This window comes from Mobula birostris, chromosome 3 (genome assembly GCF_030028105.1).
Source record: "Mobula birostris isolate sMobBir1 chromosome 3, sMobBir1.hap1, whole genome shotgun sequence".
Lineage (NCBI taxonomy): Eukaryota > Metazoa > Chordata > Chondrichthyes > Myliobatiformes > Myliobatidae > Mobula > Mobula birostris.
In genome coordinates this window covers 135,419,753-135,442,655 of record NC_092372.1, presented here as the reverse complement: position 1 = coordinate 135,442,655, position 22,903 = coordinate 135,419,753, and the positions used below count along the sequence as shown (strand labels likewise).

The 22,903-nt window shown below is 37.9% G+C and overlaps 1 protein-coding gene across 5 annotated transcripts in view; it reads right to left on the bottom strand.

The window, feature by feature from the left end:
* The window catches only part of snx13 (sorting nexin 13), a 207,579-nt gene that overhangs the window by 53,152 nt on the left and 131,524 nt on the right, over nucleotides 1-22,903 (bottom strand). For 4 of the 5 annotated variants that reach the window (XM_072253372.1, XM_072253373.1, XM_072253376.1 and 1 more), the window contains 4 exons: nucleotides 13,960-14,059; nucleotides 9,851-10,041; nucleotides 7,949-8,053; nucleotides 1,449-1,581 (listed from right to left, as the gene is read on the bottom strand). In XM_072253372.1, the coding sequence (XP_072109473.1) occupies nucleotides 1,449-1,581; nucleotides 7,949-8,053; nucleotides 9,851-10,041; nucleotides 13,960-14,059 (529 nt within the window). Of the gene's footprint in view, nucleotides 1-50; nucleotides 393-1,448; nucleotides 1,582-7,948; nucleotides 8,054-9,850; nucleotides 10,042-13,959; nucleotides 14,060-22,903 lie in introns of those variants that run through there. The other variant, XM_072253375.1, reaches the window with a different exon arrangement.

The window sequence follows — 22,903 nt, the reverse complement described above, 5'->3', positions numbered from 1 at the left end:
CATTTATTAATATCATTTGCGTGAGGCACGGCCGCCCGGCACATGCCCGTCTCACCCGCCAGCAGCGGGGGAGCTGACGCGTGCTAGGTCAGTCCGCATTCTCACCCGCCTGCCGGCAGTCGCGCACTGCCCTCCAGCGTCGCCTGGCCGGCGCTCCGTTCTCTTCTGCCTACGACCTCAGATCAAACGTGGTGACCCGCTGAATTTAAACATATTACTAAGCAGAAGAAAAGAAACTAACGAGGATTCTCTCAGTAACTGCCAGTGAAGAGGGAAGAGCCAGCACCGAATCCCCGGACGCCTGGCGGTCGCATGAAATGTGGTGTCTAGAAGACCTCCTTTCTCTGACTTCTGCTTCTGACAGCTCCACACTTGCAGACATGTAGCTTTGCCTGAAGGTATATTAAACGTCTCACTTTAGAAGTGTAAGTGCTCAACTGTTCTATATAAGTTGATTCCTGTACATTTACCTGTACCCTTTATTTTATCTGTGCCTGTACAGTATATTACTTTATTAAAATTTCACTTGCTACCCACTTAATATTTTTGTTTCATTATTATCTAACTTGTACTGATTTACATGAGTCACCTCTTTCTCCCTTATTAGGAGAGAGAGAGAGAGCCTGCAGCATGTCAAACTACTGGGTGAACAACGTAGTCTTTGGGGTAACTGCAAGTCTGTGTCTTTGCTATCGCTTAGCTCATGCTTGAGTGCTGATAGTGGGTGCACTTTATTTTTTGCCAGTGGGGAGGGAGGGATTGTTGCTCGCTGCCGCTTACGCGCGGTGGGGGGGAACTTAGGGGTTCTAACATTTAACTGTCATTCACTTTTTGGGGAACTCCTCTGTTTTCATAGATGGTTGTGAAGAAAAAGCATTTCAGGATATATATTGCATACATTTCTCTGACATTAAATGAACCTTTGAATCCTTTGATATTTTAAAGGTATGATGAGGCTATTGTTTAATGTGATCCTTCTGTAATTCGGCATTGTCACTAATCCGGCACTCCTCAGGTCCCAATGGTGCTAGATATTAGAAGGTCGACCTGTACCAGTGAATTGTTTTCGACAATAAAGCTAATGTAAACCCACCTTTGAGCTTCCACTTCACATTAACATGACTTTTATAAGAGATGGGCATTAATTAGTGATAATGCAGCAGTTATGAACATCAAAATGATATAGTTTAGATCACCAAGACAGATGTCTATATGCAAGTAGTGATCAATAACTCTCAGAATATGACAGGGAATTAAAATATTTAAAAGAACCATTACCAGACAGAACATAAAGGAATAGCCTAATAAAATGGAGCTTTCATTCAGAATCTCATGTAAAGCTAATTTCTTATGAATATAATGCTAAAACTTTTCAGTAAGGTGATACGGTTATGTAATAATGGTTGCTCTAGCTTTAAACTTTGTGTACACAAACACATTATTCATACCCAAATCTCCATCATCTGATCCTCTGATACTAGGATCTTTCAACATGTCCAATTCAGCCAACATCCGTACATAAAGAGCATTTTGCCTGAAAGAGGGGTAGAATTGCTCATCCTTCAGCATCATGTCATAGACCTTAACAAAATATAAATAAAATAGATCAGTTTTCTCAGGCATAATAGTCAAATTCTGTAAAAAAAATGTCACAAGATGGCACTGCTGTGGATTAAGCCATTTTGACCCACGATACCTCACTATGCCAAGTTCCAAACTCATTCACATCACTAACAAGAAATTTACTAGCCGCCAGCAGATACCAATATCTCTCACTCATTGTTCTCTGCAGAAACATGGAAAATAGGTATACGAATGGACTGCTTTACAGTTCAATACATCAATATTATATTCCCATTCTCTCCTCATTCTCCTTAATGTCTCCTATCTCGATATCAATGTACCCACTTAAGTATAGTCATCAAAATGGCCTTCACTACCTTGTGTAATAGAGAATTCTGCAGATTTACCATTCCGAGTGGAGAAATTTCACATCTTTGAGATAAATATCTTAAATTATATCCCGAGTTAAATCTTTCATTCTAAACAAAACACCTCCCTCAAAACTATAAGAAACATCTTTCCCATATCCTGTATTTGCAGCCATGTCAGAATTTTGTATGTTTCAATGAGAAATCCTCTAATTCTTTTGAACAATTGTGTATACAAACTTAGTTAGTCCAATTGTTTCCCCCTTTCTTTCTGCCATCTCAGAAATCAGTCTTTTAACATGCTTGCTAAATGGCAACTAAATAGTTTCTTGGACAAAATGAATTCCACATGATGCTCCAGGTTTGGTTACACTAAGGTCCTGGATGGCTATAGCATGTCATTCCCTTTCCTGTACTCAAAGTCTCCTGCAATGAAGGCCAACATAATATCTCTCTTTTTAAACTCTTGCTGCACCTGCTTGTCTATCTTCAACAATTAGTACAAAGATTAGTAATCAACATTACTATTTAAATAATGTCCTTCTGTTTATATCACCAGCAGTTAACTTGATATATACTACACCTGCCATCTGCTTGTGCACTCAGCTTCCCCAAAATACTTTGAATTTCCTTGCATCAGTTTTAACTCACATTCACAACCAGATAACATATATACCACTTGGTTACCATATCCAATCATTGATTGGATACGTATGGCACAGTAGTTAACAGTTCAATTCCAACCACTGGCTGCAAGGACTTCGTACACTCCCTCCCCACCCCCCACGACTGTGTAGGTCTCCTTCAAAGGTCCCAGTTTTCTTCTAGGTTCCAAAAGATGTACGAGTTATGGTTAGTAAATTGTGGGCATGATATGTTGGCGTCGGAAGCATAGTGACACTTGTGAGCTGCTCCCAGCACATCCTCCTCTGCATTGGTCATTCAAGCAAACAATGCATTTCATTGTATGTTTCGATGTACGTGTGACAAATAAGCTAATATTTATCTCTTGTCTTTGATATATATTGTAATTAGCTGGGGATTCAAGCACCGATCCCTAAAGGTGCTCCACTGGTCACTGCCTGCCACCATAGGAAAGTCCTTATTTTACCAGTTTTCAGTTCATGCCAATATAATAACCAAATTTGCATATCAACTTCTTAATGAACTTTACTAAAGCCCTTGTTAAAAACCAAATACAAAATATCCTTTGATTTCCCCTCATCTATTCTGTCAGTCATGGACTCAAACAAATTCTGCTAGGTCTAGTCGGACATAATTTCCATGTGTACTTTGGTCAACCCCATTGATAACGTTTTAGGGTTCTGTAAATACACTCTTTAAGACTACAGCATTTTACCTACCACTGGTGTTACAGTAACCAGTCCGTAATTCCCCACTTTCTTTCTTCCTCTTAATTAAGTAGAACATAACAGTACAGACCCTTTAGTCCACAATGTTGTGCTGCCTTTTTCATCAAGATCAATCTAACACTTCCTTCCCACATGGGCCTCTTGAATCTATATGCCTATCTAAGAGCCTCTTGAACATGACTAATGTATCTGCCTTGACCACTCCAGTGACAGTGCATTCCATACTTATTACTCTTGTGTAAAGAATCTACCTCTGACATCCCCCCTATACTTTCCTCAAATCACCTCAAAAATGTCCTCTCATTAGCCACTGCCACCATGGAAAAAAGGGCACTGGCTGTCAACCTTATCTGTCTATTATCATCTTACATACCACTATCAGGTTGCCTCTGATGTTCCTTCACTCTAAGGAAAAAAAAACCTAATTCAATCAACCTTTTCTCATAAGACAAGCTCTCTAATCCAGGCAGCCTCCTGGTAAATATACTCTGTATTCTCAAAGCAGGAGGACAGAGCGGGCGATGTTGCTCTGTTGGTAAAAAATGAAATCAAATCATTAGAAACAGGTGACATTAGGCTGGAAGGTGTTGAATCATCGTGGATAGATCAAAGGAACTGCAAGGATAAAAGGACCCTGATGGGAGTTATATACAGACCTCCAAACAGTAGTAAGGATATGGTCTACAAATTAAAATGAGAGATAGAAAGAGTATGCCAAAAGGTCAATGTTACAATAGTCACGGGGGTGGGGGGGGGGTGGATTTCAATATGCAGGTAGATTGGGAAAATCAGGCTGGGTTCTAGAAGGTGGGATTTCCAGAGGGCCCATGAGATGGCTTTTTAGAGAAGATCGTGATTGAGCCCACTAGGGCAGTGGTCCCCAACCACCGGGCCACAAAGCATGTGCTACCAGGTCACAAGGAAACAATATGATTTGGCGATATGAAACGATATGAGTCAGCTGCACTTTTCCTCATTCCCTGTCACGCACTGTTGAACTTGAACACCACCATCCCCCACCACCCGTCAGCTGGTCCGCAAGAATATTGTCAATATTAAACATGTCCGCAGTGCAAAAACGGTTGGGGACCCCTGCACTAGGAGATCAGCTATTCTGGATTGTGAAATGAACCAGGACTGATTAAAGAGCTTAAGGTAAAAAAAAAAAATCCTTAGGGGAAAATGATCATAATATGATCAACTTTACCCTGAAGTATGAGAAAGAGGAAGTCAGAAGTATGAGCATTACAGTGAAGTAAAGGGAACTCAGAGGCATGAGAGAGGAATTGACCAGAATTGATTGAAAAAGAACGCAGGGATGACAACAGAGCAGCAATGGCTAGAATTTCTGGAAGTAATTCAGAAGGTGCAAGATATAGACATCCCAAAGAGAAAGAAGTACTCTAAAGGTAAGATGACACAACTGTGGCTAACAAGAGAAGCCAACATACAAGGTAAAGAAAGGGCATATAATAGAGCAAAGATTAGTAGGAAGTTAAAGGATTAGTAAACTTTTAAAAACCAACAAAAGACAACTTAAAAAGCCATTATGATGGCCAAGAGGGAATAAAGAAGAAAGCCAGCCAATAATATTAAAGAGGACACCAAAAGTTTCTTCAGATACATAAAATGTAAAAGAGAAGCACAAGTGGATACTGGACTGCTAGAAAATGCTGTTGGAGAGATAGTAATAGGGGACAAGGAAATAGCGGACCAACTAAATAAGTATTTTGCATCAGTTTTCTCTGTGGAAGACACTAGCAGTATGGTAGAAGTTCCAGATGTCAGAGTCATGAATTCTGTGAAGTTACCATTACTAGGAAGAAGATTCTTGGGAAACTGAAAGGTCTGAAGGTAGATAAGTTACCTGGACCAAAAGGTTCACACCCCAGGTTTCTGGGTGGTGGCTGATCTCTCAAGAATCACTAGATCCTGTAATGGTTCTGGAAGACTGGAAAATTGCAAATGTCACTCCACTCTTCAAAAATGGGAGTAGAAAGGAAACTATTGGCCAGTTAGTCTGACCTCAGTGGCTGGGAAGGTGTTGGAGTCAATTATTAATGAAGTCGTCTCAAAGTACTTGAAGACGCATGATAAAACAGGCCACAGTCAGCACGGTTTCTTCAAGGGAAAATCTTGCTTGACAAATCTGTTGGAATTCTTTGAAGAAATAATAAGCCGGATAGACAAAGGAGAATCAGTTGATGTTATGTACTTGGATTTCCAGAAGGCCTTTAACGAGGTGCCATACAAGGTTCATGGTGTTACAGGAAAGATGCTAGCATGGATAACGCAGTGGCTGATTGGCAGGAGGCAAAAAGTGGGAATAAAGGGAGCTTCTTCTGGTTGGCACCTGGTGACTAGCAGTGCTCCACAGCAAATTATGTTGGAACGGATTCTTTTTACAATATATGGCAATAATTTGGATGATGGAATTGACAACTTTGTTGCAAAGTTTGCTAATGATACGAAGACAGGTCGAGGGTCAAGTTGTTTTGAGGAAGTAGAAACTACAGGAGAACTTAGATTAAGAGAACGGGCAAAGAAATAGCAAATGGAATACAGTGTCGTGAAGTGCATGGTCATGCACTTTGGTAGAAGAAAGTGTTGAACATTTTCTAAATGGAGAGAAATTCCAAAAAACTGGGGCACAAATGGACTTGGGAATCCTTGTGCAGGATTCCCTAAAAGCTAATTTGCAGTTGAGTCTGTGGTGAGGAAAGCAAATGCGATGTTAGCATTCATTTACTCTTTGGAGAGAAGGAGGATGAGAGGAGACATGATAGAGGTGTACAAGATAATAAGAGGAAAAGATAGGGTGGATAGCCAGCGCCTCTTCCCCAGGGCACCACTGCTCAATACAAGAGGACATGGCTTTAAGGTAAGGGGTGGGAAGTTCAAGGGGGATATTAGAGGAAGGTTTTTTTTTTACTCAGAGAGTGGTTGGTGCGTGGAATGCACTGCCTGAGTCAGTGGTGGAGGCAGATACACTAGTGAAGTTTAAGAAACTACTAGACAGGTATAGGAAGGAATTTAAGGTGGGGGGGGGTTATATGGGAGGCAGGGTTTGAGGGTCAGCACAACATTGTGGGCCGAAGGGTCTGTACTGTGCTGTACTATTCTATGTTCTATTTCAAGGGGACCAGAATATAAAAGCAAGGATGTAATGTTTAGGCTTTATAAAGTACTGGTGAGGCCTCACTTGGAACATTGTGAGCAGTTTTGGCCCCTTATCTTGAAAGGATGTGCTGAAACTGGAGAGGGTTCAAAAGAGGTTCACAAAAATGATTCCAGGATTGAATGGCTTGTCATATGAAGAGTGTTTCATGGTTCTGTGCCTGTATTCACTTGAATTCAGAAGAATGAGAGGTGACCTCATTGAAACCTACAGAATAGTGAAAGGCCTTGATAGAGTGGATGTGGAGAGAATGTTTCCTGTCACAGTAGAGTCAAAGACCAGACAGCACAGCCTCACAACAGAGAGCTGTCCTTTTAGAACAGAGATGGGGAGGAATTTCTTTAGCTGGTGGTGAATCTGTGGAATTCTTTGCCACATGCAGCTCTGAAGGCCAAGTCGTTTTGCATACTTAAGGCAAAGTTTGATAGATTCTTGATTGGTCAGGGCATGAAGGGATAAGGGGAAAAGGCAGGAGAATGGGGCTGAGTGGATCAATCATAATGGAAGAGTGGAGCAGATTTGATGGGCCAAATGGCTTAATTCTGCTCCTATATCTCTAGTCTAATGGTCAAATATTTGTAAATCGTGATTTAGAAATCCTCTCCAATAAGTGGCCCAACACTAACGTAACACTCACTGGTATATAATTCCCAGGATTATCCCTATTACCTTTCTGAAACAGAAAAATAACATTTGCCATTGCCCAATCTTCTCGTACTTCTCCTATGGCTAAATGAGGACGCAAAGATCATCACCAATGAAGCGGCAATAACTTCCCTTGCTCCCTGTACTAACCTGGGTATATTCCTTCTGGTCCCAGAGACTTATCTATCCTAATATTTTGCAAAAGTTCCGACTCATCCCCTTTCTTAACCTTGACACGTTCCAGCGCATTAACCTGTTCTAGGCTGACCATACATTGGTCAAGATCCCTCCTACTGGTGAATACCAAAACAAAGATAATGACAATAAATTAATGAGAGAAATAATGGAATTATATTTGGCACTGTCCAATCAGTAGGACTGATCCACAGAATTTTGAGAGGTGGTAATCTACCAATGTTCACTATTTCCATGGTATCTTTTTAGTAATCAGGGATGCAATGGTCAGGGCCTGAGGACTAATCAGCTTTCAGTGACATTCATTTCTCTAGCACGTTTTAAAAAATAAAATAAAATAATTTCCTTTTATTCCTCCTTTGCATTTGAATTTTCGTTCCTTACTATTTTGGGGAATTTATTTCTGCCTTCTTTCATCAAAAAAAAAAAAAATGAACCAATTGCACTGTTGCTTCTTTGTTTCCCAAAACAACTCTAGTTTCTGACTATAATTTTCCACATTTGCCTTCACTAATTGTGGAAGGTTTAAAAAATTATATTTATGTTCCCACATCCTCTTAATTTTCTACTCTATCAATCTCCTGGACCTTTTTGCTGAAAATGTATTATTCTTTTATTGAACATACTTTTCTTTGAACATCATCAAATATTTCTGGTGTAGGATCCTCATAATTCAATTTTTCTGCCAATTTAGCAACCAGGTTTTCATCAACATGGACTCTTGGCGATGCCTGGCAAAAGGAAAAACAGATTTTGATGATAAATGAAAACTCCACTGGATGTATATTAAATCACTGTTTAGTTTAGGTTGTTATTTGCGTATTTTGATGTTATCAGATATTTATGTGAACTAACTACCTACTTTTATGTGTAATCCAGAACAGTAGATTTCCCCTTTATTTAAAAAAGACAAGGAACTATTGTTAACATACTTACCATGATCACTGACAAATCTTACTAAATGGATAGAGATGCTACATTTCAATTTATGTTGTGGATAGTTACCTTGAAATATTAAGATTTTCCCTTTCATTCTAAAAAATAATAACCTGACATAGATGGTGGAAAGAGAGTGACTCAAAAAGCACACTCATCTGGAGTTAAGATTTAACTTGACAATACCAAAATATACATTTTATCAGAGCCAAGATAATAAACCTAAGTTTAATATTGTCAGGCATGATCAAACTTGTGTGGTGTAGGTGGGGATGATGGGGGAAGAAAGTCACTCACAGCTAGCAGAAAGAGGTGAAATCTTTAATACCCTTTCACCTTGTGCTTCATATCCACAGCATTCAATTTTCTAATTTAGTACTCAGAGAACAACATAAAACATTTAACACTGATATGCTGTTTTTATCAATTTTTCAACAAAACAAACTGTTCAGTTCTGCGAATAACAATGAAATCAATAATCAACTGCTTTTGTTTTTCATTTATTGGTGTTGTATGGATGATAAATACTGGCGAGGCTTTGAGTAGAAAATTAATTATCTTTTTGATTGTGCAGTACGATCTTATGAAATCTGACTTGACATTTCATTCAAAAGATCATAACTTAAAGTCACATTTTTTCCAAATATTGAACTGCTGAGCATTTCCAACACTGCTTCTATTTCAGGTTTTCAAAAACTAGCTTTTCCCTCTTTTTTTTAGGTTTAACAATTGAAGTAGTATGAAATTTTTTTTCATGCTCAACATATAATATTAGAGAGATTATGTTCAAGGTTAATGAGAAGGATGTCTATCATAACTTCCTGATTTATCAGGGTATAGTGTTACTAGTAAATTCACAGTCACACATCAAGAATCAGTAATTGACTATTGCAACTCAGTCAAAAATTGGAGAAAAAATTCTTATTTATTAAAAATTGGGATTCATTGATAAAATCAAAAATTTTAAATATTTTTGGCCAAGAATTCCACTATTGATTGAATATCTTGATTCTGATTTTTAAAAAGAGCAGATTGCCTGAGATCAATATTGTATTCTTATTTTCTTTATTTTGTGTGGATTTTAAATACATCTCTGTGACAATGGGGTTCTTAGCTGAGTGGTCTGGTTTACTTGCACATCCCAAACGCACAGGTTTTGGTTGGTTAGTTTGATCCTCCAAGTTGCCCTAGTTTGGAATGGTAGAATCTGGGGATGAACGGGATGATGAAGGAATTGGAGTGTGGGATTCATAAAATAGGATTGGGTAGGATTAGTATAAAAATAATTTCCTGATCATTAACAGTAGACTTTTACTGGGCTAATTCTCCCTGCAACCTGCAAATGAATGCAATGTAAAATTGGTAAAATTAACAGTATATTATTGATTTATGTATACTTATTTAATATTTCAAAGGGTGTTAAGTTGATTGCTGTCACACTACAAATTTTACGCAATTTTGAAAATCCTGGTTGATAAAAATCAAAATAAATGCATAAACATTTAAAAAGCCTTTAAACAGTATAAAAAAAATTCAGCAAATACTACACATGATTGCACTACATTTCAAGCTAAAAAGAATAGTGTATTTACCTTTTCTGATAAATACTGATCATACACACCAACAGCTGCGGCACGCAGCAATCCTTTGGTTTGCTTACTCTGTCTTTCACCATCTTTATGTTCACTTTGCAAAACCAGCTGCTGTTGTGCAGTGACTCTGTATCCTTCCACTGTGAGCCAGAAGAAAAGATGCGCCTGACCTCCTGTTTGCTGCATATAATCTGGAACCCAAACAAAAAGTACCTCTGACAACCTGTAACAGCTTAAATCAGTGTATAATCACTGTATATAATTTCTCAGAAATTTTATGAGAACTTTCAAAGATAAAATCAAAAAAAATTACTAGATCTGCCAAATACAGAGTGAAAGACAAACTAACTGTTCCAAGGCCATTCTGAAAATTTTAAGAATTCACTTTGTGTACGATACTTGAAAGCTTATTACCAAGTACTAATGTGTCTGCACCTTCGTTGGCACTCGAGGTCACATAAACTGGAGTTTAAGCTCCAGTTTTAAGAAGTGAGCGGGTCTTTCTGCTGCACTTGACATCATGGACAGTTGTTTGAGGAGTTTAAGCTCCAGTATTGAATAGCGAACGAAGCCTGTCAGAATTTTGTGTCACGCTTGATGTCATTTGGGTTATTAGACAATTAAAAGAAGTTAGATTTAAGTGGATTGGCTATTGTGTGAGTGAATCAGGGCTAGAGTGCAGAACTGAGTCTTTGGCTTGAAAGACTTTGTTGAGGAGAGGCTGAGACTAGGATGAGGTTCCTATCAAGTTTCTCTTTCTTCATGCACAGTTAGAGCAGTGGGAATGACAGTCAGGACTATGGAGTGCTCCTCTTGCAGGCATCCTTGATAACTACACATGCAGCTTCTCAAAGAACATGTTAGGGCACTGGAGCTGGATTGAGATTAAGGATAAGACCTACAGGGAGGTAGTCACATTTAACGTGCAGGAGGGAGGTAGCTTGATGACTGTCAGAAGAGAGAAAGGGAATAAGCATATCATGCAGAGTACTCCGTGGCTGTTTCCCTCAAGAACAAATATACTGCTTTGGATAGTGTTGGGAGGGTCGACCTATGCCTCTGGCACTGTGTCCACCACTGTGGCTCAGAAGGGAATGGCAAAACAAGAGGACAGCAGTAGTTATAGGGAATTCACTGATTAGGGGAACAGACAGGAGGTTCTGTGGACAGGAACAAGATTCTGAATGGTACGTTGGCCCCCACGTGCAGGGTCAGAGACATCTCGGATTGAGTTCACAGCATTCTAAAGTGAGAGGGTGATCAGAGGTCACAGCCCATGTCGGTAACAATGACATAGGCAGGAAGTGTGACAAGGTCCTACAAATTGAATTCAAGGCGTAAAATGTTAAGGACAAAACCTCTAGGGTGGGGACCCCAGGATTGCAATCCATATCGCGTGCTAATGAGGCTAGAAATAGGAAGCTAGATTTTTGAATTATTCGACTCACTTCCAGGGAAGGTGGGACAGGTAAAATGGGCGAGCACCTGAACTGCAGGGAGACAAATATCCTTGCTACTCTGGATGTTTAAACTAGAATCGGAGAGGGATGGGTAACCAGAGTGTCATGCCACCAAGTGGAACAGTTATGGGGAAAGTAAATGTAAAACCTATAGGCAGACAGGAACTGAAAGGTGGAGCATGGTGGACTAATTTTCCGAGTTGTGTGTATTTCAATGCAAGGGGAATTGTAGGCAAGGCAGATGAGGTTAGAAACATGGATCAGCACATGGATTTATGATATTGTCGCCATTTGTGATACTTGGTTGCAGGAGGGGTAGGACTGGCGGCTCAATGTTCTGGGGATCTACTGTTTTAGGCATAATAGAGGGGGAAGTACTAAAGGGGGAAGGGTGGCATTACTTGTCAAAGAAAATGACATGGCATTGCTCAGACAGAACAAACTGTAGGTCCTGTCCACTGAGGCTATGTAGTGGAACGAGGGAACCATATTAATGGGATTAGAGGCCACACAATAGTCAGTGGGATTTAAAAGAGCAAATATGAGAGAGACAGCAGACCAACATTATTGTTTCATTTACAGCATTGTTGCAAGAAAAATAAGGTTGTGATGGTAGGTGATTTTAACTTTCCATATATTGACCGGGACTCCTGTAAAAAGAATGGATGGAATAGAGTTTGTCAAATGTGTTCAGTTGAGTTTCCTTATAGTGGTTCCAACTAGAGAGCCCAATACCGAATATTGTATGAGGGAATGAGACAGGGCAGGTGACAGAAGTGTGTGTAGCAGAACACTTTGGATTTAGTGATGACAATTCCATTAATTTCAATATAATTATGGAGAAGGATAGAACATATCCTCAGGATGAGATTCTAAACTGGGGAAATTCCAATTTTGACAGTATCAGAAAAGATCTGACATGTGTGGATCGGGATAGAATGTTTACTGGCAAAGGTGCACTTGATAAATGGGACACCTTCAAAAGTGAAATTTAACAGTAGAGTCAGTACGCTCCTGTCATAATAAAAGGCAAGAATAATAGGTTTATGGAACCTTGATTTTCAAGGCATATTGAAGCTCTGGTCAGGAAGAAGAAAGAAGTGCATGGCAGGTACAGGCAACAAGGAAAAAGTGAGGTACTTGAGGAATATAGGAAATGCAAGACAACACTTAAGAGGGAAATCAGGAGGGCTAAAAAAGTCATGTAGTTGCTCTAACAGTTCAGGGAAAGGAGAATCCCAAGGATTTCTAGAGATCTACTGAAAGCAAAAGGATAGCAAAGGACAAAATTGTTCCACTTGAAGAACATGTGAGCTGAAAGAGAGGGGTAAGATCTTGTTGATTTTCCATCTGTATCCATTCAGGAGATAGATACAAAGTCTATAGAAATGAAGCAAAAGAGTAATGAGGTCATGGACCATAACTGTATTACAGAAGAGGTGCTTGCTATCTTGAGGCAAGTTAAGATGGATAAGTCTCCAGGGTCTGACAAGTAATCCCTTCAGATCTTTTGGGAGGTTACTGTAGAAAATCCAAGGGCCCTGGTAGAGGTACTTAAAAATACTCTTATCCTTAGGTGAGGTGCCGGAGGACAGGAAGATAGCTAAGCTGTTCTGTTGTTCAAGAAAGGCTCTAAGAACAAGCCGGGAAATTACATGCCGGTAAGCCTGACATCAGTAGTAGGTAAATTATTGTAAGGTATTCTAAAGGACAGGATATTAAAGCTGATTATTATGATAATTAAGACTGAGCCTGATTAGCAATAGTTAACATGGTAGGTCACGTCTAACCAATCTTGAGTTATTCGTGGAGTGTTACAACGAAAGTTGGTGAAGACATGGCAGTGGACATTGCCTAAACGGACTTCAGCAAGGCCTATGACAAAGACCCACATGGGAAGTTGGTCCAGAAGGTTAAGTTGCTGAGAATTCAGGATGAAGTAGTAAACTGGATTTAACAGGAGAAGCCAGTAAATGGTTGCTTGACTGACTGGAGGCCTGTGACTAGTAGTGTGCCGCAGTGATTGGTGCAGGTCATTTGTTGTTGTTTGTCATCTACATGAATGATTTGGATCATAATGTGGTAAACTGGGTCATCAAATTTGTAGATGACACCAAGATTGGGGCACAGTGGACAGTGAGGAAACGTATCTAAGCTTGCAGAAGGATTTGGACCTACAGGAAAAATGGGCTGAAAAGTGGCAGATGGAATTTAATGCAGACAAGTATGAGTTGTTGCACTTGCACTTCTCCAAGTTATTAGGACAAATCTACAGACTTCTTGGGATATACTTGCAAAGTTTGGAAAAGTGCCTTTTTTCATTACTAAGCAAAGTAGCTTGAGTTCTAATACGTTTCCTCACCAAGGGAAATAATTAAGGAGACTGATAAAAACTATGTTAACTAACTCTCAAGTAAACCACCAATCATCTAAATTCAAGTTATACAGAAGTAATTGTGCATCCTGATGCACAAGTTGTGCATGCAAATTTAAAAAGATGCAATTTATGAACCATACATTTTTAGTGAAATAAATATTTTTCTTAAAACTAGAAACAGTAATTATTTTAAAATCATAGCATAAATTAACCGACCTTTGGTCTTCATTTCCCTAGGTGATTGGTAAATGCAAGTATTTTAAAATACTTACCCATGAAAAATTGTAATGCAACATTATTCATAAGAATACTGTCAAGGGGAATTGTGCAAAGTTTTCCGAAGTTTGCAGCAAGCTTGAGCGTATCTACATCCTGCAGATCAAAAATTAACAATTAGCAGCCGAAAACTTGCTGCACAATTTACATTTCAAGACTCCAGATTCAGCCATACTTCAAAGCAGAAAATAGTTATGAACGGGAAAACTATCACATCCAACAGATATTATAAACAAAGATATAATTTTTAGAAGCTATCTTACAAAGTTAGGAAGTAGAATTAAAAAAAAAATGACTTTTTTGTCCATCTATACTATGGGAAAACTATATAAGAGAATGTAATACGATACATCACAGGAACAGGCCCGTTGACCCACAGTGACTTCGCTGGCTGGGATGTTACGTTAAGTGAATCTCATCTGATCTTGCATAGGCTATATCAATCCGATCCCTGCTTGTTCACATGTACGTTTAAGTGCATCTGAACCATTGCCTATTATATCAGCTTCCATCACCACCCCGGCAGTACATTTCTCTGTGTGGGAAAAAATGTATCGTGTAGATCTCCTTTAAAATTTCCCCCTATCATTTTAAATATATGCCCTCCAGTATTTGACATTTTCATCTTGGGAAGGTGACAGAGGATCCACTCAATCTGTACCTCTCATAATTTACTTCTATCAGGTCATCCCCGAGCATCTGACACTCAAGAAAAACAATCCAAGTTTGTTCAACTTCTTATTGCAGATACTCTCTAATCCAGGCAAAGTACTTGTGAACCTCTTCTGCACCTTCTCCAAGGGTACCACATCCTTTCAATAATACAGCAACCAGAACTGCACACAATGCTGTAAAAGTGACCTAACCAAGTTTTATACGACTCTTCCTATGCTTTGCAAACATACAGATCAAACTGCCCTTTGGACATCACAAACACTTAACCCTTTTGGTAGTTGCCCACAAAAAAAAAATTACATTGGATTATTTAGAGCACTGAAGGTTGGAGTTAGGCATATGGAAAATATTTTTAAATGACTCAGTTATGGCAATACATGCAATAAAATTTATATTATTATATTTTTGAATAAAACCTTATTTTTCAATTAAATTTGTCATTAAAAATTATCACAATGCAGATTACAGCAAAGAGTATAAATAGCATTTAGAATTATATGAATTTCAAGTCTATGAAAAAAATAAATTTATATGTTCAAGTTTATTTGTTCAACCTCCAAAATTGAGCAGTGGCATCAGTAATATAAATGAAATTCATACAGCAATAGCTATAACTTGTTAGCATTTAGGACTACAATAAAGCACATGAAGAACCTTGCTTACAAATCAACGATCATGAAAGGCAGGGGTACTGTGCTTTGGATTCAATGCCTGAAACTCTAGAAGGATTGTAATTCACAATATAATGGGAACACTATAAATAAGAAACAGGAGTAGTAAACCAATTTGCCTATTAATCTTGCTCCACCAATAAAGTTCCTGAACAACCAAATTTTCATCTCATAATCACTTTCCTGCTTCTTCTTCATACATATTTCCTTGCGGTTCAAACATCTAAAATTTAAACATGAGAGCGAATTTGTTATCAAAGTGCATGCGTGTCACCATATACTACCCTGAGATTCATTCTCATGGCATTCATAGTTAATTCAAAGAAATCAATGAAAAACTATACACTAAGACAAACTACCGATGTGGACAAGACAAATTGTGCACCATTCAGCCAGATTTTCCTATATGCTGATTCATCACCACCTTTTAATTTGGCCAACAACAGTGGTATCGTCAGCAAACTTAAAATATGGTCATGGAGCAACACTTCGCCTCACAGTAAAAAGTACGCAATGAATAGAGCAGGGGGCGAAGCACACAGCCTTGTGGTGCAATTGTGCTGACTGTGATTGTGGAAGAGATGTTCTTCCTAATTCGGTCACTCTGGAATCTGCAAGTGACAAAATCAAGGATCCAGTTGCACAAGGAGGTATGGAGCCTAGCTCTTGTGGTTTATTGATTAGTTTTGAGGGAATGATATTGTTTCAATGCAGAGCTGTAGTCAATGAAGAGCATCCTGATGTATGCATCATTATCCTGATGTTCTCGGGCTGAGTGAATAGGCAATGAAATACCATCTGCTGTTGTGATGATAGGCAAATTGGAGCAGATCCAAGTCACTCCTCAAAAAGGAGTCAATCTGTTGCACCACTAGCCTCTCAAAAGACTTCCTCAATGGACCTAAGTGCTACTGGATGATAGTCACTGAGGTAAATTACCACGTTCTTCTTGGGCACTGGTATAATTGGAGACTGCTTAAGCAGGTGGGCATCTCACTTGCTGAAGTGAAAGGTTAAAGATATCAGTAAACACTCCAGCCAGTTGATGAGCATAAATCTTCAGTACTCAGTCAGGTACATCACCTGGGCCAGATGCTTTCCGTGGGTTCACCTTCCTGAAAGGTGTTCATGTCAGCCCCCGAGATAGAAATCACAAGGTTGCTGGGGGCTGTGGGAGTTCGTGAAGGTGCTTCCATGTTCTGTTGGCCAAAGCGAACATTAAGGCATTGAGCTCAGCTGGGAGCAAAAACTTGTTGTCACATATGTCGCTTGATCTTACTTTGTAGGAAGTGATAGTATTCAAGCCCTGCCAGAGCTGTTGAGCATCCATCCGTGATTCAAGTTTGGTCTGGAATTGCCACTTTGCATGTGATATAACTTTTTGGAGATTGTAGCTGGATCTTCTGTATTTTCTTTGATCATCAGGCCTGAACACCACTAATCTAGCTCTCAGTAGACTGCAGACCTCTTGATTCATTCAGGGCTTCTGGTTGGGGAAGACTCTGAAAAAATTTGTAGGGATACACTCTTTATAAAAGTCTGTGACAAGCATGGCATATTAATTCAGATCCTCTGAGAATCCTTGATCATGGCCCAGTCCGCTGACTTGAAGTAATCCCATAGCCGCCTGTAATCACCTCTCTGTTCTTCTTACCTCCAGTGGTTTGCTCTTTAGCCTGTACCAGTATCCCAGGAGGAGGACGACAGCCAGATGATTGGATTGCCTGAAATACGGTGCTGGGATGAAATAGTAGACCTTCCCATCATGTGTACGATGGTCGAGTGTGTTGGAACTCCTGGTGCTGCAGGTGAAATACTGATAACTGGGGAGAGATTTCTTCAAACAAACCTGACTGAAGTGCCTGGCAGTAGTGTGAAAGGCATCAGGATAGGTTGTTTCTTATTTACTAATTGCGGCACTCAATACATCCAGTGCTTGATTAACACCTGCTTTAGCCGGTGTGTAAACAGCAGTCAGGATCACAGAGAACTCTCTCGGTAAGTAGAATGGATGGCACTTAAGCAGTAGATGTTTCAGATTGGGAGAACGAGGTTGTGGCAAGACTGCTACAACTGAGCAGCATAAAGAGCTTATGAAACATAGACTCACACCTTGTTTTGACATCTACCTTGAATATTTTTAATGACCGTTCCATAGCTCTTGGAATTAGAATTCAAGAGTGCCACCGCTGTAAAGTATTCCTCCTTATCTCCATTATAAGTTGGTATTGGCTCACTGTGTCCCCTACTCAGCAGCAAGCTGTTAATACCTCCCAGAATCCCAACAACACACACCCAATCAAATAGACAAAAATTGTATGCAATACTCCGTGCAATCTCACCAGAAATCTACAAACCTTCCTCTAGAAGTTAGTGAATATTTCTGAATTCATACATCCATTATCATTGCAGCCACTGCCTCAAAGAGCCCTTTTTGTGTCCATAAATTCCAGAGGATTTGTTGGACTCTAGTTCCCATAGTTTATTAATTGCACTAGACAGCAAAGATTTTGCTTCCTAAATACTTTTAGGTGTATCTTACGGATTTTGAGTAGCGGATCATGAAAATCACTATGAAATTTCCCCATCCCTCACTATTTTTTAAAATCACCTACATTTGTTATTTCAATTCATAATTCAAATCAGAATAACTAATAGCAAGATTAACAAAGGCATTTTCATTGGTCCACAAATCAAACATGTCATGAATAAAAGGCAATTCGAAGAACTTCTCATGGGACCAGAAAAAAAAAAATCACATGGAAGGCATTCAGGGATGTTATTCAAAATTTTCTTGGCAACTACGGAGTACGAAACTACATGTAGCTGGTTGACAACCTGCCTCAAGCATGCAAAACCATGAAGTGCAATATTTCACTAAAGGTTAATTTTTTGCATTTCCATTTGGACTTCTTTCCTGCAAATCTTTGTGGTGTCACTAACGAGCATGGTGAAAGGTTTGGAGAAACAGTATCAGGGCAACTGGAATCCATCGATGCTGGCTAACTATTGGAGGACACTTAAGCAAGAAGTGTCATCAACAAAACATTTTTAGCTTAAACTATTGTAAAGTGCCAGCACCGTCATGCAATTAAACACATTCTATTCAATAAGTTGATTTCTTGTTTCTCCAAATTCCAACCTGATACAAATAGTCTGAAATTACATTTGTGTTCCTCTTCAGGCAGTCTATCATAAACAAAAAAAAATCCTGAGGAAGCAACACTTCTGAAAGAAGTTATTGTCCAGTGTTATTCTTTCTCCTGTGAAAGAAATTGCTGTTTCACTACAGCTCCTTGATTATCTGTTATTGAGATACTGCTAGTGCCCTTCCACCATAAATACAAATCCAAAATAATTTAAAATCTGACATGGTTGAGTTTCTAGTGTCATCCTCTAACATCTAGGTATACTCTTTCTTTTTCCGTAAAATCTCCTGAAATATTTTCATATTATTTCTTAGTTAACTCTCACATTGTATCTTTCTCCTCTTTAGTTCAGTTACACTTCGCTGATTTCCAAAGATTCCCTAATCTTCATAACTGTCTATACATTTGAACCAATAGCACTAATGAAGGAAGATAAAACCACTGGAAATCAATTCCCTGGTTTTTAGGCAAATAAAATGGAACCAGTAGAGTGCTCTTACATCAAGCTGTTTATTAGTCGAAAAATTTTGTAAAAAACAGATTCTATTGTCTGCTGTCTTTGCCAGAAAAATTAAATAATCTTTATCAGGCATGACCTGTCCTTTACAATCCACGCTGGCTTTTCAATAAGCTAAAAAATTTTCAACCTGTTTAGTCAATCCATTTATAACCTTTATTCTGCGGCAATCGCCCAAAAATGGAAAGCAAGATACCATGTATGGTGGTAGTATATATACAAAAAAATAGAAGAAAACACTCAACTTTTCTGATTGCATCCCTTAATGCTACCTGAACTCATGAGTAAACCGTTCTGAAACAATATAATTATGAAGAATTATAATGAACATTCAATGCTCCCAACTTCTTCAGGTAGTTTTAGGGAAGTGTCAGTACTAGTGCTACTTTGTTCATGACTATCAATTTGCTCCTGTTGGTTTTGAGTGCCTGTGTTCTTATATTAGCTACAAATAGATTTTAATATGCTGTTAAGTAAAGACAACATCACTGTGCAGCATGTTCACTATTCCTGGTTTTTCACTTACAAACCTACTCTAGTTGACAGTAGTCCTGATCGATTTTTTAATAAAGCCCTATTTCTTCTTGATATCTCTGGCCAGTTTCTTTTCATTGACAGTATCTGCAGTAGTATTGCCATATTTATTTTTTTCTCTCTCCTAGTCTCCTGGATTAATGTTATTTCTGAGGGCAACCTAAAATGAAACACACAAATAAAAAACTCAAGTCTTCCATTACCGGTTCCACTGGCAAGTGATTCTCAGGGGTAGCTCCACACACACTTATGTTTTCCTGTTACCTTATTTACAAACTTTTTCAGTTTACTGTGAATTGTCAACATCATGATAAAGCTATTTATTCATATCTATTTCCACAACTCCTTGTTTTCAAATATTACATTGTTGTCTAGTGATGGCATTTTATTAATTAACCTAATCTGACACCCATCCTAATACTCTGTTTATTGATTCAAGGACATATTGATGCAGAAGCTATTTTGAACACACAAGAATTTAAGTATCCTTTTTGAAATTAAAATCTTACATGCCCACAATGGTGAGCTAGAAGACCAAGAAATGTAGACATGCAATGCTAATACATTTGTTTGGAACAGTACTGTTGCCCTCAAGGGCTGGTATCAACTTTTTTTTACCCTGATACACCAAATAGCCATTCCAAATAAAAAGTTTAGATTTACATTATGGTTGTGATGAATTCCATTTATAAACACTGAAGCATGGCAAGGAGGTAGAAAATATCCAAATAGTTTCATGTGCTGCATTTTAAATATAGAATGGAGATTAATTATTTTAAATTTTAAAAACACCAAGTGATCAATCTGCTAGTTTTAATTTGCAGTTCAAAGATCTTGCATCTGAAACATTATTTGTCATTTTTACTGACAGATTCTGGATATTTTTGTACTGATGTTTGTAGATATTCCTTTAAAAGCACATTTAATGCTGCTTTTGGACATTAAGGAAATCAAACTGCAGGAATGAAGACAGAAACCGCATATACAGTGGATTCCAGTTAATCCATGGTTAATCAGGCCAACTGCTTATTTGGGACATCTCACAACAAACGAAAACTAATCAAGAAAATAGCCAGTATTCCCTTTGTTTATTTGGGACAGAAGATTATTGCCAAACATTTTCGAACTGGCATCAGTTGTGTGCACTTATGTGGCCATTAGACACAACACCATGCTTAGAGTGAACAGTTTTTAAATAGCATCAGTTGTGTGTGCTTGTGTTTAAAAAGCAGTGATTTTTGCCAGATAGTTGATGAGAAATAAACAGCAAGACAATTTAGAACTGTTTTTTGCTCACTGTGATTTCTAGCATTCAGGTTTAAAGATGCCGGAATAGACTGATAGTGAAAACGGTAACAATTTCACTACTTCAACAAGTTAGGAACTATGAAAAATTTGAAGGTATCGACAATCATCTTCAACGTTACAATGAAAATAAAGATTTGGAGGATGCAATAATTGAAAGCTTTGTATTAAGGCAGTGCATTATCTGCACTAGGTGTCTGCATTGGATGTTCATTTACAGCCCATCAAAAGAATACGCAGCATACGGAGGAATTCCTCCGTCGATGACCATTAGGAATTAATACAGTTTTACTGTACTGTAGTAGTAGTACTAACAATGTTCTAATCTGTTCCGTATTTCATTTAAAAATGTAATTTGTGACTTGCCCTCTACTTTTTGAGGCTTCTATTTCTTTAATTCTTAAAAAAGATAAAGATCCCACTGACTATGCTTCATATAGACCTATTTCAGTACTGAATGTCGACACTAAGATTCTGTCAAAGATAATGGCCAATCGGTTGGAGAATATTTTGGGTAAAATTATTTTTAGAGATCAAACAGGCTTTATAAAGGGTCGCTATTCTTTTACAAATGTTCAGAGACTATTTAACATTTTATATTCGTCCTCTTTTAAAACTCCACAATGTGTTGTATCTTTGGATGCTGAAAAAGCGTTCGATTGAGTTGAGTGGAAATATTTATTTAATGTTTAGAGAAATTTGGCTTTGGTGCTAATTTTAATAATTGGATTAAAATCTTATGTAAAGCCCCTATTGCTACTGTTGTCACTAACAATTGCAGATCTCCTTTTTTTCAGCTTTCACTGGGGACAAGGCAAGGCTGTCCATAAGTCCTTTGTTGTTTAATTTAATATTAGGACCCCTTGCTATTGCTCTTCGTGAGGCTAAAAATATCCATGGAATTTTTGTGAAAGAGACCATGCATAAGATCTCTCTTTACGCTAACGATTTATTGGTTTATATATCAAATCCTGACGAATCTATTCCTGCCTTGCTAAAATTATTTAATGAATTTGGAGATTTTTCAGGATATAAAATAAATTTCAGTAAAAGTAAATTGTTTCCTTTAATTGATTCTGGTCTCTATATATGATAAAACTCCTTTTAAAGTCACGGACTCTTTTAGCTATTTAGGTATTATAATTACTAAAAAAAAAAATAAGGATCTTTATAAAGCCAACTTTGTTCCTTTAGTAGACTCTATGAAAGTATTTATTTAGTAAATGGAGTCCACTTACATTTTCACTTGTTGGTCATATTCATATAATTAAAATGATGATTTAACCAAAATTTTTATATTTATTTCAGAATATCCCTGTTTTTTTGACTAGGAAGTTTTTTTGATCGGATTGATTCTAGTATTTTATCTTTTATTTGGAATAATAAAAGACCAAGAATTAGTAAATGTCACTTACAAAAATTGAAAAAGGATGGAGGTCTTGCCTTGCCTAATCTAAGAATGTATTATTGGGCTGTTAATGTGCGATACATGTCTTTTTGGTTATATTGGGTTGATAAGAGTGATCGGCCAATTTGGGTACACCTAGAACTGAAAGTTGTAAAACAGTTTTATTTAACCTCGTTATTGAGAGCTGTTTTACCTATACAATTAGCTAAAGTTGCTAATTTAAACCTGTATCCTGTGATTAAGTATTCTTTACAAATCTGGCTCCAGTTCTGCAATTTTTTTAATCTTAAAAAATTTAAACTTTGTAGTTTAATTTATCGAAATTACTTTTTTAAGCCTTCTTTGAGTGATCCAATTTTTTTACTTTGGAAAAATAAAGGTATTAATTCTTTTTTGGATTTATTTAAAGAAGACAGATTGATGTCTTTTGAACAATTAATTGATAAATATTGTCTTTCATACTCACACTTTCTGCAATACCTTCAAGTTAGACATCTTTAACAAAAATATTTAAGTAATTTTCCTTACATATTGGAGGGTGACCTGTTAGATACTATTATGAGTATGAATCCTTCGATCAAGGGTTCTGTTGGAAGAATTTATAATTTATTATTACAATGGGATAAGCGTCTTTTATCTAAGATTAAACAGGATTGGGAAAAGGAATTCAATTTGACTTTT